The 26,491-nt window shown below is 35.7% G+C and overlaps 3 protein-coding genes and 1 long non-coding RNA gene across 16 annotated transcripts; 3 read left to right on the top strand and 1 right to left on the bottom strand.

Annotated features, from left to right (window-relative positions):
* Positions 1–1,106: 1,106 nt before the first annotated feature.
* On the top strand, positions 1,107–8,585 carry LOC147496281 (nuclear factor kappa-B-binding protein). 3 transcript variants are annotated; one of them, XM_086559276.1, is made up of 10 exons: positions 1,107–1,484; positions 1,910–2,310; positions 2,461–2,597; positions 4,338–4,466; positions 4,553–4,639; positions 5,114–5,255; positions 6,194–6,351; positions 6,443–6,572; positions 6,708–7,351; positions 7,466–8,585. In XM_086559276.1, exons 2-10 carry the CDS (start codon positions 1,990–1,992, stop codon positions 8,283–8,285), a joined length of 2,568 nt encoding a protein of 855 aa, XP_086415402.1. In that variant the 5' UTR covers positions 1,107–1,484; positions 1,910–1,989; the 3' UTR covers positions 8,286–8,585. The 3 variants fall into 3 exon arrangements, with proteins under 3 accessions (XP_086415402.1, XP_086415399.1, XP_086415401.1); XM_086559273.1 differs by having other exon boundaries at positions 1,108–1,484; positions 6,708–8,585; XM_086559275.1 differs by having other exon boundaries at positions 1,109–1,484; positions 4,556–4,639; positions 6,708–8,585.
* A 186-nt stretch (positions 8,586–8,771) lies between these two features.
* Positions 8,772–16,651, top strand: LOC147496280 (uncharacterized). 3 transcript variants are annotated; one of them, XM_086559277.1, is made up of 15 exons: positions 8,772–9,090; positions 9,187–9,300; positions 9,782–9,886; positions 10,015–10,086; positions 10,804–10,916; positions 11,031–11,165; positions 12,702–12,770; positions 13,330–13,417; positions 13,514–13,585; positions 13,665–13,765; positions 14,119–14,236; positions 14,622–14,681; positions 14,802–14,912; positions 16,217–16,341; positions 16,412–16,651. In XM_086559277.1, exons 1-14 carry the CDS (start codon positions 8,908–8,910, stop codon positions 16,325–16,327), a joined length of 1,452 nt encoding a protein of 483 aa, XP_086415403.1. In that variant the 5' UTR covers positions 8,772–8,907; the 3' UTR covers positions 16,328–16,341; positions 16,412–16,651. The 3 variants fall into 3 exon arrangements, 2 of the variants coding, with proteins under 2 accessions (XP_086415403.1, XP_086415404.1); XR_015194617.1 differs by having other exon boundaries at positions 8,796–9,090; positions 14,119–14,240; XM_086559278.1 differs by having other exon boundaries at positions 8,805–9,090; positions 9,238–9,300.
* LOC147496279 (uncharacterized protein At4g14100-like) lies at positions 16,629–17,556 on the bottom strand. The gene is made up of 2 exons (XM_086559279.1): positions 17,070–17,556; positions 16,629–16,984 (listed from the first exon to the last, which is right to left on the bottom strand). Exons 1-2 carry the CDS (start codon positions 17,554–17,556, stop codon positions 16,830–16,832), a joined length of 642 nt encoding a protein of 213 aa, XP_086415405.1. The 3' UTR covers positions 16,629–16,829.
* Positions 17,557–18,154: 598 nt separating this feature from the next.
* Positions 18,155–26,143, top strand: LOC147496278 (uncharacterized). 9 transcript variants are annotated; one of them, XR_015194625.1, is made up of 7 exons: positions 18,155–18,288; positions 19,254–19,403; positions 21,406–21,446; positions 24,378–24,529; positions 24,957–25,173; positions 25,608–25,690; positions 25,818–26,143. It is a non-coding gene; the product is annotated as an uncharacterized LOC147496278 (long non-coding RNA). The 9 variants fall into 9 exon arrangements; XR_015194622.1 differs by having other exon boundaries at positions 21,367–21,446; XR_015194621.1 differs by having other exon boundaries at positions 21,339–21,446; positions 24,437–24,529.
* The last annotated feature ends 348 nt before the right edge of the window (positions 26,144–26,491 follow it).

Here is a 26,491-nt window from a genome sequence, read left to right as displayed (position 1 = left end):
ACTGAAGCTTTCAACTCCTCTTTTAACCCACTCAAGAAACTAAGAATAAAATATTCCTCCGTTAATTGTTTGTTTTTGGTTACCATGAGAGCTTGGAGTTCTTCAAGCTGCTCAAAATACTCATCCACACTGCCTACTTGAATGAGTTTGTTAAAACTTCCCACATAGTTTTCCTGCCCTACCACTTCAAATCTAGTACAAATTACTTCGACTAGGTCTGCCCAAACTGTTAGTTCCTTTCCTTCTTGGTAAGTAAGAAACCATGAGTCGGCCCTTCCTTCAAAATACAGCGAAGCTACACTAATCTTTTAAGGTCATCCATGGGGTATAGTTGAAAAAACTGAGTGCATTTCCTTGCCCAAGCTCTCGGGTTAGATCCATCAAAACGAGGAAAATCGAGTTTGGGCGTTCTGATAAACTTACCTTGATCGTTCGTATCGACTCTATTCTTTCTTGGTGAGTTGGTGGCTGAATGGTCTGCTTCGGTGGTGGTCTCTAATGGCAGCTTTGAGCTGGATAGTAATTCTGTTGCCTTTGTGTTGTTCATTATCTGAAATAGTTGTTCAAACTTAGCCTCTAACTTCCTATCTGCCAATTCAAATCGCGTATCCAACTTCTTTTCTGTTACTTCTCTTGATTGGATCTCCTTGATTAACCTATCATTTAACTGGTTCATCAAACCTTGCATTTCATTCACCTGTTGTTTGGTTTCTCTCGCCGTTTTCTCCACGTCTGCTAGCGTCATCTTTGCCAGAAACGAATACTCCGATACTAATTGTTATAAACTAATAAACTAATACATACAACTGATTATAATTAATGAGAAGGAATCTCTGTTTCTCTTAAACAAGAGCCTGTTTTTCTTGTTGTTCCTCTTTTTCTTTCCCTACAATCTTTTCTCTCTTTTTAACAAAACCGTTTCCAAGAGATTTGCTCTACTCTTAACCCTCCCATCCTACTATACTTAAACTATTACAATTACTTAACTCTCCTTACTACCAAAAGAAAATACGTGACAGTTGTTGTATGTCCTGCAAGTCATGACAGCACCATAGTGGACACATGACTTTTCTCCACCTATATTTAGTACAACCTCCAATTAACAAGCTTTAATTATTTATGTGGCAAAGCAAAACTGGGGATATCTAATCCAGTCGACGGGAAAGAAAAAAAAAAAGTTGGTCTTGGATCCATTGTCGATATCCGGGTCAAACCCAAACCCAGCGCGCTTAAGAAAAGGCTCTCTGGGTCCAAAGAAGAAGAAAGAAAGATTGTATTATGAGGCCATGTCTCTTTCTATTTCTGTCGCCGAACAAAACGGATAGACCAGTTTTCTCATTCTCCCCAAAAAGCCCCTATTTAATCCCAATTATTCCTAATATATATCTACTTAGGTTTTCTTCTTTCATTGTTTATTATTATTATTATTCCTTATCTCACAATTTCTTTCTGAGAAGAAGCAAGCCACTATTTATTTACCGCAGGTATATTATTATTACTTCACTTCACTCTCCTCTCATTATTATTATTATTATTATCTCTTTCTAGATTATTAAGTTGTTATTGAATCTGAGTTTGAGTTGTGGTAAAAAAAAAAGAAAAAAAGAAAAAAGAGATATTGCAAATAAATTACTAGGATGGTCTGGTTATCATATGGGAGAATGCATGCTGATTAGAGGTCGTTCCCCATGTGCACGTTTTTGGTCTTAGGAACCTAGATGTCATCACTACACATTATCTAATAATACGGAAGCAGGAGTAAGTGGTGAGTCTAAGATACCTAACTGGCTAGTTTGTAGGATAACCACACTCATTCCTGGAGCAAAAAATAATAACACAAACAACAAATGCGAGTGAGAATGAGAATTTTAGACAGCGAACTTTACTGATTGGGTATTTTATCTTATAGATGTAGAAAGACGTGCTTTATCAAGACTAAGAGGGAAGCTGATACTTTTAATAAATATCTGTACTGGGAATCCGCTCACGATGGCAGCTGGTCAGCAGAAAAAACGATTGCATGCTTCGAGTGTTGTAAGTTGCGATTTGCAGGAAAATTATGCGACAAAGAAGAAAAAGAATGTGGGTGCACCACACAATTTCTTCAGCATGAAAGCACATATTTCTCTTGAGTGGGACGAGAACCAGCAAAAGGTTGTTGCCAAGAGGGAGCAGATTGGGATAACTTGGGGAAAATTGGGTCCTTTTATCAATCCTATTCCACCTTGCCGAAATGTGTTAGCAGATGTCTTCCCAATTCCTCATGATGTTTTTAGGTTGGAGGATCTGACTGGAGTGCTATCTAATGAGGTAACTATGTTTGCATGTATGCTTATCTCTTTTATTAAAAAAAAAAATTGGTTATCTCATTTTTATTACATTCGTATGAACTGCAACTGATTCTGCACCCATTTATTTTTTCAATAATACTCTATAGTCATTACATGGAACTTCTTTCAGGTTTGGGAGACACAACTATCAGAAACTGAGAAAAGCTTTCTCTGTCAGTTTCTACCGGAAGGAACAGATGCAAAGGAAGTCGTGCAAGCTTTGCTTAAAGGGGAAAACCTTCACTTTGGAAATCCCTTTCTGATATGGCAAGTTTTGACCCCTCTACTTTTTTCTTTGATATGTTGAATCTAGGCGAAATGAAACTTCCCCCTTTCTTTTTCAATATATTGCATAAGCATTTTTTTTTCAGTGAAAAATATAAAATCCTTCGTAACGTTAAGGCTAACATCAGCATCTTCCTTACTTTAGAGAGCATATCATTCAACTCCTTTGATTTGGTAGAACTAGAAGGATTCAATTTTCAAATAGTTCTCCCTCCTTTACTGGAAGGTTTAAACCTTCACCTGCGACAGGTATCAGGATTGAAAATGGAAGTGTACCAGTATTCCAATACTATTATATTTTACTCCTAGGAAAAAGTGGTGGCAATTAGACTGTTTGTCCAATAATAAGAGAGACTGAAATGATCATTCTATTTACCAAAGTATCAGCTATGTGATTTAGGAGCAGACGGCACAAGAGTCACCGTTAAGAAATCTATGACTAACTTATTGGAACTCTTTGTCATCTTCACCAGATAAGAACAATGTCCATTTTGTTTTTAATTTCATCACAGATCTAGCATTTTCATGTCACTAGATCAGAATGATGCTTTACTAAATGTGATGTTTTTATCGAGCGGACATATTTTTTCTGCTTGTGTATATGTGAAAACCTATGTTACATGGCATATTTTGAAAATAAACCGTGTCGGACTAGTATCCACATGTCCGTGTCGGACACATTGGAAACATATTGTGTGTGATATACCTCAATTGTTGATATTTTGCCATGTCAGACACGTCGTATTCGTGTCGGAAACAGACATTGTAAATGTAACTTAGGTAAAAACTAAGAAAAGTAAGTAGGTACAGAGCCTAAGATAGATTAGACATATTTGAGTATGGCGTGTCAAGTAGTCAATGTGGTGTAAAGAGGCATGGTAAATGTAACACGAAATATGTTAAAATCTTCTTGCTGTTAGATTTTTATTGATTATTCTCCTTGAGGCCTTTTCAGAAGAAAACAAGGAAATGGTCATATTTGTCCTTTCCAATTTGTTTATTGGTTAATTTTCCTTCATTAGGAGTATGGATCATTTCCCCCTTCCCTGCACACATGTGAAGAATCACCCCGAAAAAGTCTTGGGGACGTACCCTAGACATTAATACAAAGTCGTCAAAGTGAACCATATAGTTCCCATTATTCTTTGGACCCGAAAACGCGGAGGTAGATCTTCTTTCTGTTGACCACCCTTTCATTGCTTTTCTTCCTTAGAAGACAAACCAAAGCAGTCTTATTAGATGTAAAGGGGATGTTTGGAAGAGATTTTTAGTCAGCATTCCTGTGGTGGTTACATTTTTCTCTCAGCATTTAGTTTGCTCGGTGCATTTGACTTGTTCATTTGTCAATGCTATACTTATAGTTTATATTCATGGACGTTCATTCTTTCTATACATTTTGTTTGTTTGCAGTTTGATGAGTCCTTTTAGCCATTTTTTTTTTCTAGCTGTTTCTTCAAAAAAGTGCTCATTATTCTTTGTTGGTAATCTTTTTCACAGTGGTTGGTGTATCTTTAAGCTCAGATCTTGCTTTTCATTTTATTTGGACCTTTTTGGTTTCATTGCTGTCATTATAAGTTGCTGGTATTCTTGTATTCTTTACCATTTTTCGTGTGTCTTCATGGGCTTAGATCTTGTGTTTCGTCATTTTCAACTAACGTAATATATTTTGTAACTTATAATCACATACAAGTTGAGCCATTTACATTGAATGCCTTCTTACAGGGGCGCATCACTTTGTTCCGGTCAACTCCACCCAGATTTTATTCTAAGTGAGGAACAACATCTCACTGCCTGTAAGAAAGCTTACGAGTCGGAGCTACTGAAGTATCACAACGAGTTTCTAGATGATAAGTAAGTCTGTTTTGGACATTGTGCGTATTCTGGATTGTGCTTGTCCACACTTTTGCTTGTGTATGAGTCTAGTGTACTTTTTCTAGCAGCACAATGGAGAGTTTGCAGAAGTTGAAGGAAAGATGGATGGGTTGCGAGGGTCCAGAAAGTGATATTGTCGAGAAGATGTGGAGGTTATTCATCTTGTCTTTATGTTCTTTATATAAATAAGTTATTTTGTATTTATAAAGAAATGCACAACTCTAGTCACAAGGTTTTTTTACTTCTTGTGGTTACCATGAAATGCAATATCCTTATTTCCAGCCGTTATCAATTTGTGTGAATCATGACTTCGCTGCTTGAGGGTAGGAGATCAATTGTCTGTTCATGTATATAGTATGAGAAATGTCATTGGACACCTTAAATGGCCAGGATTTCTAGTTTAGCTATGTCTTTGTCTCTTTGACATCGTTAACATTGTATATGCTTTTTTATTGTAGGTTCTTGTTTCTTTTGTGCAGTGCACATTTTCTGCTTCTTGTTGGTTTGTATCCATGCAGTATAATTTTGTCTTATTGTATGGTTGCATTATATTTTAGTGACTCAAAATTGGCACATTGGAGCAGTGAGGCACTTGTTAATATATTTGAATCGTTTTCTCTGTTCAGGATAGGATCTGCTGAAAGACATGGAAACATATTGGCTGCTTCAGAACGATCCAATATGGTAACAAGTTTTAGAAAAGAAGATAAGCAACAGAGGATGTACATCCGCTCTGGGGATGGTGCTAAATATATGTCTTATTTCAAGGTCAGAAATTGTTTTGTAATCTCAGGTGAAGGGTTTTCCATTTGGAGGGGTGCACACGCAATTCATATATTTTTTTTCAATAATTGCACAATCCAAATTCTCCTAGCTTTGGTTGTAACATATTTCAAATTCTCCTCTAGCTTTGGCTGTAACATAATTGGGTACATAAGGACGCATAACATATATAAGGTCTTATGATGGTGTTAATACTGCGTGTTTAGCTAGCTGGGTCCCAACTCCTATTAATGTACATTTTAAGATGAGATTTATTTTGTTATTACTCGAATTCCTATTATTATTTTGTGTTTAGACCGGCTTACCATAGTCCATAGCGATCTTTAAATCAAACCTAAACATTGTTCGAGTCCATATGAAAACCATGATTAGATGGAGGGAGTAATATTTATCTAACTATATTCAAATAACCCATTATTCTTCCAAAAGTAATTAGATAATGCGTGGAGATTTTCTCACCTGTCTTTGTTTCTTCCATTTTTCTTACTCTTTCAGGGATGAAATTGACTGACCTGAAATGATCTGCATTAGTGTGGCCATGTGTGTGTGTGTGTGTGTTTTTCCTCATCTGTTTTTCAATGACATGTCGATATTAGTGTGCATACCTGTGTCTGCGAACGCACACCCACCCACTAGATAGATATATATTGGTATTGGTTTCGTGGAAATCACTCCCCAAGTTCTCTTAAGTGAGAGCAATGATTAAGACTCTGAGACAGATGCTGGCCCCAACATAAAGCACATCTCTAGAAGCACGCTTACCTGTATGAGTAAATTTGATAGGATAAATGTGGGTCTTGTTAATTGCTTGTGTCTGTGCATATAAATTTGTAGAATTTGAAATTTTTTGCTGAGAGAAATTATACATTACACTCGTGTCATTCTGTAGTTCTAACAAATGTTCTACCTCAAATTCATTACAGATAACAAGGAAACAGCATGAACTTGTAAAGGGTATAAAGCAGCCTGGTGGCATAAAGTCCAAGTCTCTCAACCACGTATTGGGGGATATTAGAAGTATTCGAGTACAACCATACGAAGCATTTGAGGAAGAAGAAGAAAAGAAATTGCATGAGCATTGGTTTGTGTCTTATGAAGTCAAGGTTAAATTTAGTTCTTTAAATATATATGAAATGTACTTACGGAGTTATGGTCTGCTCCTGCACACATAGGTTGCAATTAGCAAATAGAGATCTCCCTTCCGCTTTTGCAAACTGGAAGGAAATGCTGATGCAAAGAAAGCAGTTGAGAAGGTCTTTGGAGCAAGAAATTAAAGAAAACAAGAAAGCTATGGAATATGAGGTTAGTTCTTGCTTTGTCTTTATTTATACAGATATCACACAAAAGGATCTGATCTGCTTGAAGTCCAGGTGTTTATTAACCCTCCTAAATATGTAAAAATTCTCGTTAACTTATTACTTATGAATGGGAGGACAGGATGAGGAAGGAAACCCAGGTGTCCCACATAAAAAACATAGAGACACTGGAGAAGCATACAAAACTGCAATGGATATACAAAATTGTGAAGCTGAAGAGTCTGCTCCTCACTCCTTGAACAGTAGTCCCCTTCAGCGAATCCCATCACTCAATGGTCATCATGAGCTTGAACGTATGAACGTGGAGTCTGAGGAAGAGAGCAAGGAAATCATTGAACCTGAAGATGCTGAACCCATGAATATGGAACCGGAGGGAGATGGCCTAGAAATCACTGCAGTGGAAGATGCTTTGCCAGTTTTGTTACATTCTGTGGAAGATACAAATTCCGAGGTTTTTGAACACAATGCTTTTCTCCATTCTGCTGATGGATCTCTTTCATGCACCACGAATAATCAGGCTCTTCAGCGTATCCCATCGCTTAATGGGCATCCTGAGCTTGATGCTTTGGATATGGAGTTGGGAGACAGCAGACATAACATCCCGGAACCAGAAAATGGCATGACAATCGTTTCACAATTTATCAGAAATGTTAATCCCACCGAAGACGCAGTTGAACAGCAACCTCCTATCCCCTCTAGTAAAGAAGCTTGGTTGGAAGTTGGCTTGCCAGATTCTTACTATCAGTCTAGGCCTTTAAACCATGGGTACACGTCTTCCAATGAATTTTCAATTGAGCAACCACATTTTATTAGAGAGCGATCAATTCACTTGATTGATGTAGAAACTGACGTCTTCGCCCGTGATGCTAAGTTACGCAGGTCATCTGATGACATTACTTCAGGTTTTCACATTGACACTGCTGGCACTTTTTCCGGTTGTTATTCAAACCAAGATCTCAATGAACTACATCAACCCTTTCTTAAGGGGCAGGGGTTGGCACCCTCACAAGCAGATCAGAAACAAGTAGAGCTGCAGTTCCTAGGGACAAACAATGTGTTACTGGAGACTCCACAACATCCTGGGCACCTACAGGAGCAACAACAGCAGCTGTTGAAGCAGAGGCAGCAGATGAGTGATAGAGATTATTACATGCATCAGGTCAACCATAAGAACATGCACTCTAGTGGTGGTAGGCACCTTTCTTTAAGCCAAGAACTGCTCACGCCCATCAACAGGCAGAATTGGGCTGTTGATTCAGCTCATTTACCAGCCTCTTTACAAGCATTTTCGGCTGGTGGCAGGGAATTGTTGAGTGAAAACACTTCCCCTGGTGAGCATCGGGCACGTGGTAGCTGGTCTCGCATGGATGTTTCTAGCTCGGGACAATGCTTGGGAAATGGAAGCAATGCGGATGGGAGCTTGTATAGTGTTTTAACTCAGTATAGCAAAGCACAGTCTGGCTCTTTTAATTTAATGGACACTTCCGAACAAACTGTTGGTGGTGGAATGTCCAATACCAGTAATGTTTTCCCGCACACAGGTCATCAACTCAACTTTTTGAATGGGCATGAAGCCACCAACGCCACACTTGGTGCCATGAAAACAAACAACACATCATGGATGAACTCAGCACATCAGAGTTCCGGTCGACATGATTCCGTTGGGCAGCCCTCCTCCTTGAGGTCTTGGAATTCGTAGGTGATATTTTTGGACATAAGTTATTCTCTGCCCTACCTGAACTAGTCTCCTGGTGTACGAGCTGAGTTGAAAACCGGAAGACAAGTTCACTGTAATGGGCAGACTGCATAAATCTCAGGGTCCATACTGGGAAACGAAAAGTTTCTAAGTTTTGTGATGGAGATTTTTTTTTGAATTTTTTTGAGACTAATTAGAAACCTGGTTGAAACAAGGTTTTGTAAATACACATACAAAAGGGTGTTCTGTCCAGACTCCAGTGTACATATATACATAAACAAGTGTGTTTTCTTTGCTAGTTAATCAACATATTATACGTACACACATGACACATTGTTGTTTCACTTTTATTATGACTAGCTTTGGGCACGTCTCTCTCGCCTTTTAAGCTCTCTCATACAAAAACAGAAAACGACAAAAAAAAAATATAAACACGTGGGTCACGAAATTATGCAAAGACAGAACCATGACAGCTGGCTCATACGGAAAATAAAAACGGAAGCGGGGGTTACGGAGGCGAAACGGTAACGGTTGATACGTATGGAATATAAAATATAATAATGAGAGAGAGAAACAAGTGGCAGTAGTGTTGACTCTGAGTGGAAGAGAAGAGAAGAGAAGAGAAATGGGGAAAGACGTGATACGGCTGGAGCGGGAAGCCGTAATTCCAATTCTGAAGCCGAAACTTATTATGACCCTCGCTAATCTCATTCAACATACTTCCGACCGGGCTGAGTTTCTCAAACTATGCAAACGTTTTGAATCCATTATTCGCTCTTGGTATTTCCTACAGTTTGAGGATTTAATGGTAAATTACAATCACTCTCTCTCTCTCTTATTTTTTATTTTACTTTTAACAGAAAAATATTCTTTTTTTTAAAAAAAATAAAATATATTATTGTAGCAATTGTACTCTCTGTTTGATCCCGTTAACGGAGCTCAAAAATTGGAGCAGCAAAACCTATCTGATGAAGAAGTTGACATTCTTGAACAGAATTTCCTCAACCACTTGTTCAAGGTCTGTTGCATCAATTTCTACTTGTATGGCTAACTGTTTTCTCATTTTCTTTAATAGTAGATAAAACATTTTATTAGATAGTAGAATAGACTTGGTAAAGATAATAATTACATGATAATGTTGCTAGGAGAAGAAAAATCTTTGTACCAAATTTGGAGGGAAAACGAAAAAAGCCATTGGTTCGAAACGACTTTGGGGATTTTCATTCTTGAGATGTTTGACTCTCTTTACGACAAACTAGTTAAAAATTTTCTAAGTGATAGTGCTTAGTACTGGCTAGAATTTCTATGAACAGACATGCATGGAATATCTCGTTCCACACCGACACTTGCCACCGGACATTTACGTTGTGCTTCATCTTCCTTTGCTATTTTCCTCATTTGATATCCTATTGTCAATTTCTCATTTGTTCGTATTTAGGAGGAAAAAAAACCCTGTTTTGATCTTTATATATTTTTGCACTATAATGCTCTATTTGCAGGTGATGGAGAAGAGCAATTTCAAAGTATCAAGTCAAGAAGAGATTGAAGTTGCACACTCAGGGCAGTATCTACTAAATCTTCCCATCACCGTAGATGAATCTAAGGTGAAATTAAAATGATAGAACATATTCATATTACTCCATTATTGTGATTCCATTTTCCTATAAGAATTAGAGGAATCTTTACAGTTCCCTACATCCAATATCACGGGCCTTCATTTGCTTTGTTTTAGCTGGATAAGAAGCTGTTGAAAAAGTATTTTTTGGAGCATCCTCATGAAAACCTTCCTGAGTTTTCTGATAAGGTATTACTGACAATTAAATATACAGTCTTGTAGCATGATACTCTCATTTATTTCTTGGATTCTCAGGAACTTAACAATATGGATAGTGAGTCAATTGAGTTATGAGTCATTTAATTACCTATTTGTAAGTTTGTTGTGGTGAGATAATACATAGTGGGGACCATCAGATGGTGGGAAGAGCATAATGCATTGTAAATTGGCCAAGCAGATCATACTCCTTTGTTGATTATGCATCCTTTATTACCCTTCACCTGTTTCAGACCCATCTTTAATATCCCGGCTTACTGTATTTTTGTCTATAGAAACTTTTCTACACTTTGGCGGTGCTTGTTTATGGAAAAAAATGTTTATGAAACAGAGTTGGACACGAATGTCGATGGTTTTAAAGCTGTTTAATATGAAGGAGATTAAAAACTTGTTAATATCACTTGTGACTAACCAACTAACCATTAGGTGCTACACTCCAAAATCAGTGCTGTGGCTCAACAATTAAAGTAGTAATAGTAATCAGTAGCAGTTGTATCATCAGTAGCAGCTTCAAAAGAAGCGGTAGTGGCAACAATAATAGCAGTAGTGTTAGTCACAACAGCAGCAGTAGGAGCAACGGTATTCAATTAGTATAGTGAGCGGTGTCAGTTTGAATACTAGGTGCATCTTCTTTCTATCTACTAACTTATCAAAACATTACACTAACATGGATTTTTGGTGTATTTAAAGTACATAATCTTCCGCCGGGGCATTGGGATTGATCGCACAACCGATTACTTTTTCATGGAGAAAGTGGATGTGATAATCTCTCGTTTATGGGCGTGGCTTCTTAGAATAACAAGGTAAGTTGTTTGTTTTGTACATGGAAACACCAATTATTTTCACATTCATTGCGACTTTTGGTTTCCTTAAATCAAACAGTTTATTTCTCCTTTTGTTCGATATTGTGCTTCCAGGCTGCATTACATTTTTTCCAGAAAGTCAAGTCAAAGGCTGCAAAATGATCCAAAGAAAACTGATGAAATAAAAACCGAAGGAGGGGAGGCAGATCTCTTTGTGGAACGGATTCGACTTGAAAATATGGAACTCAGGTATTCATTTGGGCCGCAGTGGCTGATTTCTAAGTTGTCTGCGAGGTGTTGATAACTTGATATAGATTTTCTGTGATTTCAAAGACTACTGATTTCACATTAGGGCATGTATATGTCACCCCAAAAGTACTTACTGTCATATACTCAAATGGATGATGCATGATGTGGCAAAACTCCATCTTTTAGGAATTTCGCATGTCAGACACTCTATGGTATCCTGAGTTTAATGAAAAAAAATAAAAATAAAAAAGATTTTTCTAAATTCCTGTCTTGCCTTTCCCTTCCCATGTACGTGCTCAAAGCTTAGATATCTTGGAACCACCACCAGGGTCTTGGCAGGTGACCCACTGGCCAAGTTCTATTACTTTATGTTTGATGCATGGGAATAACCTGCAAGAGAATCTGTGTATTAGGTTTATCACGGTCAGTGTGTCGGACACTCTGTAGTGGTGTTGACTGTTGAGTACATGCATTTCTTGCATTATTTATCCGAGTCAACCGTGAAAGTATAAAAATCTAGGAGAAACTGATACCTAAGCCCTCAAGTGAAACAGAAACGTGCTACCGCCACTGCGCCACCGCCGACTGTGTCTACTCAAATAAACGAGTCCTATTTCACCACTTCAAATATCAAAATGAACACCAGAGTTGGTGTGACAATTCATATGACATTAGTTTTTCATGATGAATGTGCAGTATATCCTTCCCAATGACTATACCAAACAATGCTTTTCACGTATGTATGAATCGTGCAAAAAAATCATCCGTTAATTCCTTGCTAAATTAAATAGGTAAATAAGTATATGAGGACAATTAATCATACAAACGTTCATCCTCTTAACTCTTTGAGAAGGTCATGCCATTTGCTGTTATATGGGCCTATGGCTGGAGAGGAATAGGAGATACTTTGAGGGCAAAGCTCAGTCTATCCATTATCTCGGTCAATGATATGAGGGGAGCTGAGGTGTACCCTGTTTGTGAGCTCTGTTAACTGTTGATTGGGAGTGTGGAGTGTGGAGTGTGGAGTGTGGAGTTTCTCTTATGTTTTAGAATATATTCTCCCACAACTTTCTTTCGATTAGGTTAGATGTACCATAAATATATCAGAAATAAAAGTATAATGTGTACCATTGCATCTGTTATATTATACACGTCTATGTTTTATATGTGTTTGAACTCAGATCTCTCTATAGTTTCTTACATTTCCAATGCAAATTTTAGTTGTTAGGATCAAATAGGTGCTGTTAATTTGCTTACTAATGTCTTAAGTAATATATTGTTTACATAGACTAAAATATTAGATGACCTGATCTTTGGTTGACTGTGATCTTCATACTGGAATTGCTTTCATTGAAAAGTTTCTCTAGATTCCATCTTGTTTCGCCTCTACATACTAGATTCACATTATGAACACAAACTGAAATGCACTGTGCATAACTGCATATTATATGAAGAAAAGTTACTGTTATGTGAAAAAGCTAGGTGCCTAGAAATGAAATGGATGTTCTGTAAAATTCAGTTTCTGTTTCTCTGCAGCATGCGCAATCTGCTTAGCAAAATCACAATACAGGAACCAACCTTTGATAGGATGATTGTTGTATACAGGTACTGTTCCTTTCCATTATTGGCAACTTCTTTTTCTTTTCTTTTCCCTATTTTTTCACATATATATAATTTTTATTGTTTTCGTGCAATAATGTTTAAAAGTGCAGTTACGTTGAAAGCAAATACGTATCCCTTCTCTAGTTTTTGATTGAAAATTTCGACTTATGAGATCTTGAGTGATGTAAAAGAATTTAATTGAATGTGTGTTTTCTGACAGGTTATTTTATTTCCTATTACAAAAAAGCGAGTGTTCCCTCCCTGGGTACTGGGAGTTTGGAATAGGCCAAAAGTTCTGCAAGTGTTGGGCATATGTAGGGTTAAATTTAAACCAGATGATCATTAGTATCTGATTGTTTCTCTGGGAAAATGACTGCCTCAGATACACGTTTGTCGGATTATTGATTAAAATGAAAAAAGAAGAAAAAAGATAGAGTGTTTTGTTGTTTGATGGCTCTAATCTTACGGGCCAATTTAACCATGTATTTGTTGAAAGATTTTGTGCCCTTCATCTGACATCCGAGTCCTTATGGTTATATCTGACATGATTGGTAATGTACAGGCGCGCAGGTACAAAAGCCAAGACAGAACGGGGGGTCTATGTAAAACATTTTAAAAACATCCCTATGGCTGATATGGAAATAGTACTAGTGAGTCTCATCTATAATTAATAACAACTTCTCTTCTCATTTAAACAGCTGCTCTTGGTTACCAACTTACAAACACATGTCGAATTCTTTTCATAGCCAGAGAAGAAAAATCCAAGTTTAACTCCGATGGACTGGGTCAAATTCCTTGTTTCTGCTGTACTTGGGCTGGTTAGTTTCTGAAGCTGAAAATTTTCTTTTCTTTGGGATTTTGACCAATTGATGGTTCACCCAACACTTCCTCTTTCAGGTTGCTCTTGCTGGTTCACTTGAAATGCCTAAAGCTGATTTTTGGGTCATCATTGCCATCTTCTCTGGACTGATTGGTTATTGTGCTAAGATCTACTTAACGTAAGTACTTTTTACTTGTGATTGTTTGGTATACATTTATGGGCACTTGGGTAGTTTGTCAACCAATGCTCATATTACCCATGTTGAAGTTGTGGCCCAAAGTGTCCTTACAAGTTAAATGAATGCCCTTTCAGTAACGTTATAGCTTTAGAAAAGAAGAAGATAATAATAATGAAGTCAAATCAGGGTACTTATTTACATAATAATCTTTTCTTGTATAGTATACAAAAATGAAAATGGAATTTTGGAGGCTGACCAAATGGTTCACTATATTTGTCAGAAATTTCCTAATGGTCATCTATTTAGCTTGTGATTGATTACTCAAACTCGGACGGTTCCATCTACTGCTGCAGGTTCCAGGCAAATATGGCCACATATCAGAACTTAATCACACAATCCATGTATGATAAACAATTGGATAGCGGGAGAGGCACTCTTCTTCATCTGTGTGATGATGTGATTCAACAGGAAGTAGGTAACAAGTATAATTCCAATTAGTTCGCTTTCTAAGATGGAAACTTGGTACTATTCTCCATACAATAACAGCTCCAAGAGGACTCTTGAAGCAAAATACCCTGAGATTTAAATGTAAACTTGACAAGTGACTAATATGATGACTTAATTTATGCTTATCTTATAATCAAATATTAAAACGAAGGTTCAGCTTCTGCCTAAGTGGATGTTGTAGTGCACTGCAACTATGAGGGGATTCAATCCCACGAGCAAAATCATTTTTGATCTGATAGAGTTCTTCTATTCATCTAGTTGATCTAGAGTTCCCTGGAATTAGTAAAAGCTCACCTCAGCCTTGAAATAAACATGGTCATTACTAATGATTACTCCGAATGATGTGCAGGTCAAAGAGGTGATCATATCGTTCTTTATTTTGATGGAACAGGGTAAAGCTACTAAAAATGTATGAGACTCTCATTCTCATTCTTATTTTGTGCTGTTGGTTTTTTAGTATATTTGGAAATAATCATACATGCATTTATGGAAACTTACTAACTTGCAGTACTTTATCATAATGTATTAGGATCTTGACCTTCAGTGTGAAGAACTAATCACTGAAGAATTTGGTGGAAACTGTGACTTTGATGTGGATGATGCAGTCCAAAAGTTAGAGAAGATGGGTGTTGTTGCTCGGGTAAGCTTTTCATATATATTATTTTCTATCACTTTTACCTAAATTTTCTGAAATTGTCAGTTGATATTGTTATACTTAGCTTAGAAAATGGAAAGATAATATGTTGGATCCCAACATCTCTTACACATAAAAAAGTAACTAAAAAGAGGAAAAGGAATTGGAGCAGCAGCCATTTCGCTATATGCATCTACTTTAAAGACTGGTTGACATTGTTACCTTATTATATGTGGAAACCATTGAACCAAATATTTAACAGCAGGGACTGAATGTTTACAACGGAGTGAACAGACTGATAATGAGTTATTAAGTCATGATTCATGAATGATTTACACAATATTTTATTAAAAAAAGTCATGAATATTACACAAACAATGCTTCTATGACTATTAAGTATTAATTTTTCACACTGATAACGTTATGATGTTTACTAAGTTGCAATCATGAGGCTGTAAGTTGAAAATCACCCATATATATAATACAGCACAACAAGGTAGAATTATGATCTAGTTAATTCAGTTAATAATAGCATCTAATTTACATCACATATTAGGAATACTAAATAATTTAAATCCATCTCTCTCCTACCTTTTCTTGTCATATGTACTTCATTCAGTTGATTTTCAAAATGTACTTGACTTTCTTACAGTGTTACAATAAAACACGCAGTATTATTTGTCTTAATTTAGCACAGTAGTTGTATGAATCAAATGCACTGTTCTTGTCCCAATAGGCAATAGGTGACCTCAAATTGAGATGAGTTGGCCATGTACAGCATAGACAGCCAATTACCCCAAATAAAAGAAGTTGGCAAGTTCAGCTTCATAAGATTACCATGTTTATTGATCAAAAGAAAGATAGAGCCAGAAGTAGATCAGAGATAACAAGGATTTTGGTTGGTTAGGCAGCTTTTGGCAAACTTTAATTATGAAACTATGGTAGCGGACACAATTGGGGGAAGAAAATTCAGCCAATCTGAGATATATTTAGCACAAGGCAAAACAGAAAAGAAGACTCTGATAGTTGTACATAGAAGAGTAGACATTATCAAGTGAAAGATAGATGCATTTCAGCATGTATACTCAAAACATAGTCAAAAGAAAACCTGTTAAGTGAGAAAAGGCAGCTTCATAACTTCTGGGGTGGCTGACTGTAGTCTTTTTACTTGGCTTGTAATAGTTTTCAAACGAAACTTTACGTATTTTCAAATTTTATATCCATATAATTCTAGTTTGTCTGTTAAGAGTGTTAGTTGAACATTTGGCTGCTTGATTTCCATTTTTCTGATTCACTAATCTTTCACTTAGGATTCTATTGGGAGATACTACTGCCAGAGTTTGAAGCGTGCTAATGAGACCATTGGCACCACCACTGATGAACTAGTGCTGAAGGCAGCACAGGGTACTATGAGTACTTGATGCCATCCTAAAAGGTATCAAACTTGTTTTCTATGTCTGTACTCGAGCATTTTGGAGTAATTTAACTGTTAAGGGTATCTACAGGTCGTACGCTGCATCTTCCAGCTCGTCAAGCAGAGAGATAATAGGCTTTCCATCATGCAGAGTTATATAATTTTTGGAATGAATTTTTAGTCTCTGAAGCATCAAGAAGCTATCGCGTGTGTATAACCTTGTAACGAGGCCTTGTGGCAGAAATGATTTGTATTGGTGTTACATGCACTACAAATGTTATTGAACGTATTGCTAGAAAGCCGAAATAAAAGATGTTAAAATTGACTGTTTTATTTTCTTTCAAACAGAAAGCAATGCAAGTAAGCAACATTGTCACTGAGAACGAATTGATCAAGTAAACCCTAGTTTATTTCTCATCATCAGTCCAAACAGGGATGAAGTTACATTAAACTCTTTAAGAAAGGAATGAACCTCGGAAACATCCTTTTAGACTTTCAGTGATAATGAATTACATTGAATTCTTTAAGAAAGAACCTCCCAAAACTCTTTTCAGTGTATTCCTCTGAAATCCGTCTTTCTTCTCAAAACAGTACACAGGGGCTTGCCACTTTTCATCTTCAAGCACCGCTCCCACCTCAAATGTCATCACATCTGCAGCTCTCCCTGCAGAGATTAAAATGTAGGATCAGGTGTAATAAACTTGGACAAATTCATTACATGCAACTTTATATAGAATATTATAAAATACCTGTATAGAAGAGCCAGTGAACAGGCCTCTTAGTAACAACGTCTTCGTAATACCAAATGAAGTCAACCTTCTCCCAGACATTGCAGAGGAAGCCATTAACATATTTCTGTCCAAGATAGTTTGCACCGTCGAGCCAGTTGGGACGAAGGATGCCTACCTCTAGTTGGGCAGACCTGCATTCCTTGGAGTCGTCCAAAGTGTAGAAAAAGGAAGTGCCATTATTCCATTCCAGGTCATATAGAACCTTACTATCAAGTTGGTCTTGGATAATATTGAAGTTACGACCATTGGGCCAATCGTACCAGAGGTGAATGAGTTGGAGTGATTTGTCGGCGTTTTTCATCAAGAGTATGGAGTGGAATTGTAGGGGCCATGGAGCTGGAGTTGGAGCTGGGTCTGTAGCATCACTAGTAATAAAGGTTAATGATAGAGAGGAGAGTAACAAGAAGAAGCAGAGAAGTGATATGGAGACGGTTGGATAAGCCATGATTGGGAAATATTTTTGGGAGAAAAGCGGGATAAAGACAGGTGTACGTGTATGAGGGAGGGCACCTGGAAAGATTAAGGTGGTTTAAAGGGGCATTCATCAAAAAAAAATATATATCAAAGACCATTAATACTCATTAGAGTGGAGAATGCTCCAAGTGAAACACATCATTCCCCTTTTTTTCTCTGAGGTGGACACGTTAGCTTGGGCAGAAAAAAAAAAAAAAGGCAAATCCACGATCTTTTCAATTGTTCGTACGGAAAGAAAAATAAACCTAAAAGCAGAAAGTCAAAAAGAAAAACCGTTGTTTGCCCTCCTAACCTCTCTCTTTCTTTCTCAATTCATTCTCTCCCATCTCTCAACAACAAAATAGAAGCTCTGATTTTTGTCCCAACCCAAAAAAAAAATGGCTTCGTTAATACTTCCAGCAGCTTCTATTTTGTACATGTTTATTAAAAGGGGAAAAACAAAAAATGACAACTTTGAAAGTGGAAAACCTTAGAATCTACTCGGGGTTTTGGAGACCAATCATCCGAAAACCCATCATCTGTCTAAAACCTCTTCCCAAAACCCAAATCCTAAATCATTAATTTTCAATTTCCTTGAATCTATTCCATCTGACATATGTATACTTTAATCCATAATTGTGGCAGGGATTAAATTTTTGGTATATTATGAAGGCAAGCAATGTTTATTTGGGTAATTTTGCGGAGGAAGTTGCTGGATTTGTTGGTGAGATTTTGATTTTCGTTTTTAATTTTGTTATAATGAGGATGTTTGTATTGGAATTGAAAATAGAACAATTGGAGAACTTCTGAACCCCTCCAATTTCCCATTTTTATTTGTTGCTTTCATTTCCTCTATTCTCACTCCTTAGCAACGATAAAATTTTCTCTTCCTTTTTTTCTTTTTCTCATTATAAATTTTCTTGGAGGGATTCTGTCGATTAGAATTATAGCAAGTTAAGATCTCTGTTTGAGGTCAGTTCAGTAACTTGATTTCTCTCTCTGTTTGAAATTTATCGATTTTCAGTGTTACTCTATTTTGTTTCGTTGAAATGGTATTGTATATGTCTTGATTTGGAGTTTTGGGGAGCTTCAACTTCTGATTTAGCGCCCTTTGGTTCTGATATGTTTTGCATGCGTGTGTAATGACTGATGAGAGTAAATGAGTAGTGGTACACTACTTAGTAGTTTGAAACAAGATTCAAATGATATTGGGTAGGAATTTCGAACTAGCAGGATTTAAGTCAATTAATAACTATTTATGGTATTTGTGTTAATGGACAAATGTCTTTTTTTTGTTCGATGATTAGTATTTCCATTTTTATCAGGTATTTGATGATTTTGAAAAACCAATAATTCTCAAGTTTGGCATGGAACTAGCTTGGTGTTTGATACCGTTGAGAGTGGTAGATTCAGTCAGTCTTAGTATTGTAGAAATGTAACAAGCACGTTAAATATTTGTTTCCAAAAAGTTTTGATTGGGTTTTATTTTTTATTTTTTAGTTTTGAATAGTGTGAATCCAATAACAGACAAATCATTGCGAAGCTTCTGTCGAGATTTTACATTTTCTATTTTCTATTTTGTACAATGTTAGTATAACAGGTAAGTTTGTGACTTTCATTCTTTAACAAGTAAGTCAACTATTCAATGATGGTCTTCTAAATTTAATCCCTTAATGTCACCTCTAACAGGTCTGTTATTGAGTTGGTGATTAAAAATGTTGTAACAAAGAAACTGGAAGGTCGTCATGCGGAAGGTTTCATGACTATGAACCATTGTGAAATCCTACCACTGATTGGATTTATAGATGCTATTGTCACTTATGAATTTTAAAGTCTAAGGTAATCTATTTCACTGCCTTTATATGTGTTAACTACAAGTTGTGTTTTCATCATACATAGTATTTTTGGCAATGAATTGGGTTCTTCAATTCTTTAGTTTTCTGTGTGCTATAGAGCAAGAAAGCATGACTTAGTGACTGCCCACTTTCTGATTGCGTTCTTATTGTCAAATTTTTTTTATCTTTTAGTTTTGTGTGTTGGTATAGCTCTATAGAGCAAGAAATCATGACGTCAATCTATTCATTTAGGCTTTGCTGTGAAGGTAAAAGAGAGTTAGCTGTAAGTAATGGAAAGTAGAAAATGACGCCAAATATATATTATACAACCAGCATGTTTGTAGAAAATCATTTTTCATTTGCCTATGGTCATTAAATGATTTTTGTAATGCTTTACAATCAGCATGTTTGTTTTTCGTAATGACTATATAAGCTATATTACTATATTCATACAGGGATGTATGTCTTCATTGATTTCTCATGCAGTTATACAGAGATGTTTCGAGCCTCATGTAGTTCATTAGATATGAAGTATCAAGTAGTATTTTGCTTTTTATGTCTTTTTCTCTTGAGCTGCAAAAATAGGAAAATAGAATATATATATATATATATATATAATAACTAGAGGTTAGTACAGGGGCCATGGCCAAATGATCGTAACAGGCACCACACTCAACTGATGATTCAAATGACATTCATCATCGACTCCTTGAAGTTGCTTTAGAATATCCACTAAACTGGGACGAGTTTGGTTATGTAGATGCCGACTAGATAGTATTCAATTCGCTTTAAGGTATTGACATCTCATATAACTGATGGACTGTTTATGGGACAGTATTCACTGTAAGGTTTTTTCAGAAGTTTTGTTTATGGACACGAGACTTAATCTTAGCAGTGTCAAAATAACATATGGGGCACAGTGATGGACTACTTAGAGATATGAAATTGTGTCCATTTGGGTTTATGAAACTGTAACCTTACTGATGTTTGATGAAACTAATTTCAAAATAGCGAACGACTTGACAGAAGTGGGGAAGTTGAGATTTATATTGAAGCCTGTTGGAGTTGATCATGAAGATAGTGTATAATGGATGTACAATTTTGCAATTAAGGAGTATGAAGTAAATCTAGATAAGATATTTATGATGAATGCTTTTAAAACATGTAGCAACTCTTGGGCATGCTTCAGTAGTCAAGAGTATAACAAAGCATTTCAATCACTAGGCCATCAGGTATCCAAGAAGGAAAACATAAGTCTCAAGGGATTTTTTAATTCAAATTAGCAAATGTCATCTACTTTCATAAGATGACTGATACAAGAATAGGCAATCAACAGAACTCAGTATACTACATGGTGTACCATTACATAATAGCATAGTGCAAATATATGTATTCATAGGTGTATCTTAGTAAGCTTATGGAATCTGAGATTAAGTGCAATCATTAAACGGTAACTTGAAATTAAGTCAAATTTTTTTTATTCCTTTGGTTCAGGTAGAAGTCGAAAGAATACATGCATCTTTATGTCATATTTGGAAGTATAAAATGATTATTTGTGGCTGTTATGCATGATTATTTGTGGCTGTTTTGGTTTTTAATTGATATTTGGAAGTATCTATTATAAAGCTTGAAGAAGAGTGAATTGTTTGATGTCATATCTATGCTCCTACATACCAAAATAATCTACTCATTAGAGAATAGAAAGGTAAAGTATATACATTGTCGTGATAACAATTTTTTTTTTTTTTTTTTTTTTTTTTCTTTGATGTTCTTAATCATGCATATTCATTAAGTTCATTAATTTAGACAGAAAACAAAAGAATAACTTCTTAATGAAACCCAAAGTTATAATCTTTTTCTCTTCCCTCACCTTAATCCACATGTTACGCTATTATTATTATTATTTATTATTATTATTATTATTATTATTATTTTTCAGATTTCAGATTATCTTAGAGTCCCAACAGGTCTTCATTGAGGTGTTTTACCATGTAATGGTAATTTAGGTGGCAACGGTGTTCCTACTCGACAACGTGGATTCGATCAGGTACGTCAACAACAAAACCCATTACTATTCTCTCTCTTTCTATTGTTAAAATTTTCGTTTGATGTCCACTTTATATGTTGTGACTTATTATGATCACTTAATCTATGGTACGTCTGTCATAGATGAGGGAGAATAGTAATGAAAGCATAAAAGGGCACATACTCTTAGTTTTATGAGTCGTGATTCGTGATAAGTTTTCGTTTTTGAATGGGTAGTTTCTCGAGCTACCAAGTAGAAGAATTGGAATGTAAGGCCATTGTGCATTAGTTAGTGTGGTTGTTAGAATTTTTATATCGGTATATGGTCCCTGTGTTATCAACTTAAAAATAGTTTGGTTTGTGTTATTATAGGTTTGTAAATATTTATATTGATCTCTTATTGCTTTATCTACATAGGACTATGGGAGTGTTGGTTCTGTTAGTACGTACATAATAATGTTAGACTGTTAGTCATTTATAGGATTAATTAGTCCCAAAAGCGATTGGGAAAGAATGGAAGAAGGGTTTGCTGCTACCTCAGCGGGTTCGGGAATGACTGTTGTTGGCTGACCTTGACTTGGATAAGGAGTTCAACTTTTCATTTTTTCCTAGGTTTGAAGAAAAAGTGACAGTTTCCAACCTACGCTACGAGCGGAAATCACCAGGTGTCAAATTTCTCGGGGTGGAAGGAAATGGTGGTTGTTTGCCTAAAGACCCTGATGTGCAACTGATTGTCAAAAACCCAGTATTTTTTTTATTATTATTATTAAAATGGCTTTTTCACTTATAAGACGGAGACTCTTAGTCCTCTAAATAGGAAGATGAGTAGCCCTAGGGAACTGAAAAGTGAAAAGCCAATCTCGATGTGTAAAAGCATTACTACTTTTTTTTTATCCTTTATCGTAGTTGACTGGAATAAGGCAGTCTGGATGCTATCAAAGAGCTAAGGAGAGATAGAGATAAGCAGGGAAAGGGGACCTAGCACTTTTAATAAAGATACGTACCATATAGTGAGGGATGCTCAGGAGGAGCTTGAACTTATCTATTTCAATGAGGAGATCGTAGTATTTCTGTAGCTAAGCGAATGTGACTTTGTGGGCTTCCCCCATGCTGACAATGACTTTACATTTCTTTTCATATATAGTTAATAGAAATTAAATTAGTTTGCAGCATTAATGGAACTACAAACAAGAACTACCCAACCATCAGGATTGGTCTTACTTGAATATTAAGAAATATTAGTTGTGCACGCCTTCTTAACATTTACTCAACGTGTCGATGCATGCCTTTGGCAAGAATGTGAGAAATATTATCTATAATCTTTCTTTGTCATTGACTTCCAAATGTGATGGACAAACTAGCTCATATCCCCCAACACCTAATATTTATATGCCTATTTGAATAGGAGTTGGTCTTTACCTATGGGAATACCAGTGGCATTTGTATAAACATATTGCTCTTGATGTGTAAGGCTTCTACAACGTCAACTTCAGACTTCTAACGCAACATTAACTTCGATTTCTTGAATTCAAGTACCACCAGTATGTCTCCACGACCACATCTTATTTGATCTACGTCATTTTTGTTTCCCTGTTCTTTTAGTAGTGAATCTTCCTCACGACTCCATAAAATGTCTTCTTCTTTCAAGGTACTGTTATAACATATTGTTCTTGATTGCTTAGAAGATTCTTAGATTTTTATTTATGTGCAATTTTAAGAGTTGGAATCTGCTTCTGGGGTTATTATTTTAAATCATTACCTTGAAGTTGTGAAAAATAAAAGGGAGAGGCACAAATGAAAATTTACAGTTCGGAATTGTTATTATACATTGCATTTAAATTGTTTGATAAGAAATAGATATAAGAAGCTCTTTATCAAACAATTTAAATACGCAATGTAAACAGTCAAACAAAGATTAATTTTTTGCAAAAATTTGCATATCAATAAATTAAGATGAATTTTTTCAAGCACATCAAGAATGGGTGGTTATTTTTTTTGGATGAATATAAAGAAGTTGGGTGTAGTAGTGAAGCCAATGAAAGGTTATGGTAAAGCTTTGGCATGAGTATTGCGATTCAGTTGATGGGTCGAGTTCGGTTAGGTGTTCTTGATACTGAGTTATGGACACTTGATCCTAAACAAGCTAAAAGGTTAGAATTGTGATGAGTTTTTTTTTTATTGGATGCTTCAGATTAACCATCTGATAACCTTGAAGGTGATATGATCTTGCTTCATGCACCTATTTTTTTGTATGGTTTTACGGTTGGTGTCGTATATTATTATTTTCAAGTACTTTAATAAATAAAAATTTTGTATTCTCTACTGATCTATCATATTTTTTGTTATAATTATTAGTTTTGTGTAGGCAGTTTTATCTTCTCGATCAAATTTTTATTGATTATTTCCTTTTGGTTCGATAAAGCACTAAGTTAGATGAAACGGTCGATTTAGACGAAACTATGAAAATAGACGACTAAAATTCTAGCGATTGATTAAACTTAAGTTCATTAAAAATTCCCTCCAAAACACAATAAACTTAGGTGTTGTGTTCAACCCATTGCCATTGCATTGTGTTCTAAACATTATATTTTGAGGTATTGGGTTCTCACCATTAGACGTCCATTAGAGTTTGAGGCATAATGATGTCTTCTCAAGCAATTCGAGAACATGTAGAGATAAATCAGCTGCCATTGTCCACGACAATATCATACATTTAAAATCATGTGCACCATTTTATTAATTTGCTAATGATGTAGTTTTCAATTACCACTCATGGAACAATGCAAAGTTGTTGCAAAGGTAATATATACTTTGCAAAGTTAGTGGCAGAGATGAGTATTGGCATGAGCTATTGCTCTTTTATTAATATTGGCACATGCAGGATAGTACTTGCTCATAAATTATTTTTTGGTAAGTGATATGGTTAATGAAGTTAGTTGCTTTTCATCTTCAGAGGAGAGGTCTATGCTTGCAAATCAGGATAACCAAGTTGAGAATATTGATTGTGTGTAGAGAACTAAAAATCAAGAGACGCACCCAAAAGTTTGAGACCTTGAAGGACATTACACCATATTGCAGTTTATATTGTGATGGAATAGTGCAAAGGTGGGGAGTTGTTTGATCAGAATGTTGAGAGTATGGTTATGTGCATGCATGTGTTTATACTTTATACCTGAAATTATGTAATTATTAGGTTATATTTTGATCATATCTTGGATAATTTAGTATGGTTTTTATTTTTTGATTGCTATTATCATTTCATTATTTCACACTTGATTTGACCGTTTTTGCACTATTAAAACATTAGCAACTAGAGACTCTATAACAATAAATTCGGAATAAGTTGTGTTAGGATTTTCCCATTGGTAATTATAAGTTTTGCTTACAACTACTTAACTGAGGTTGGGTTTTGTTTTCTTTAAGTGGAAGTAGCATTTTGTAGTTTTTTTTAAGAATGAGTGAGATAATGGTTGAAATGCAAGCTTCAAACTTTTTTAAAGCCTCTTATATTTTTAAATAAATTTTGTTTCAGGGCGGACATAAAAATGAAGCTATTAAACAAACCTTTGAAAAGGAGATTGTCAAAGGACTTGGAAGTCCAGGTATAGAGTCTGTAGGTATGGCCAGTTGAAGTACAAAGTACAAACAAAAGGTTCAGTTGAAATTCTTCCACTTCAAGATCGGGAAGGGTAGTTGTGCCGCACTAACTCCATCAATAAGCACAATCTCATCATGTCACTAGATTGAAGGTAATACCAGATGGTAACCTACACATGAGTTATACAATTATCTAAGTTTGTCTGCAGTCGTACTACTCACTCCTTTCATTATAAAGAATGGCATATTTATGGATTTAGGCTTTGTTAAGAAGAAAATTTATGTTGTTGTGGGGAAAAACTGCAGTTTCTTTTCTGTACAACATGAGGTGTAGCAAAGAAGGCTCTCATCGTAGTTTAACGCATTATCGTTATCGATTAATCAGACACAAAAACCATGGAGTACTGCTTTGAGGGAGATAATTGAGTGACAATTTTTTTTAGCTTATTAGTTGAACTTAGTTCTTTGGATTTGACAATTTTGGTTGTCATAAATGCAGACATTTTCTGCTGGCCTTTTTTTTACTGTTAGCAATATTTTGAAAATACATTATTTTTAAATATTCTTCTGGGTTTTGGAACTTTAGGACGATGCTATGGAGAAGGCAATCAAGAACAAAGTTGCCAAAGCAGTTGTGCCAACTATCGATGTCATGTTTCAGGCATTAAGGTTCACAGTTTGTTGTGTTTTCATTGTTGAATATGTACTTTATGTATGTACCTCTCAATATGTGAACTGATTGGAAGACACTTAATACTTTCTTTTTGCCACTTGGCTTTTTGTGTGTGTTGTGTAGTGACTTTGGAGCAAAAGTTGTCCCACCGAAAAGAATTTTGAAGATGCTTCATGAACTTTTTGATCACCAAAACCAAAATGTCCGCGCATCATCCAAAGGGCTAACGCTTGAGCTTTGTCATTGGATTGGGAAAGATCTAGTATAGAGTTGTTATTTTATGCAATATTCTATTAGTTTGTCCCAAACTATGTTAGTAAAGACTGAAACTTTGAATTAGATTGAATTAAGTAAATAAGTTTTCAGGTTGATTATTTATTTTCTAGAGTGTAAGATGTGATCACAAACAATCTGATTTTGATGATTGTGAAATTGGGTGTTTGGTGCAACTTTAGCTATTTGTTTCATTGTTTTTGTCACATGACTATTTATGAAAAAAATTTAACTTTGAAATTGATGTTATTAGCAATTTTTGGTTAGTTACGCACAACTCTGTCAAATTTAGTACAAAAAATGTTGTATAACTGAAGAAAAAACTGGCAAATTTTTTGCTTCGGTATTATTAGAATGTCATGCGTTATATAGAAACTTTAGTGTTAGTGTTTCTAGCTTACTAAATGAAAAATTAAACTAAGGCTTGCTTAGTCTCAATTTCAGTATGTGAAGCATTAGTTGAGTTGCAATTTAATATGCATTTTACATGTTGTGGCATCTAACCGCTCAAGTTTTATGAATTA

The sequence above is a fragment of the Coptis chinensis genome, chromosome 5, assembly GCF_015680905.1.
Source record: "Coptis chinensis isolate HL-2020 chromosome 5, ASM1568090v1, whole genome shotgun sequence".
NCBI lineage: Eukaryota > Viridiplantae > Streptophyta > Magnoliopsida > Ranunculales > Ranunculaceae > Coptis > Coptis chinensis.
Note: the sequence above shows the minus strand (reverse complement) of the source record. Positions and strands in the feature narration are given on the sequence as shown.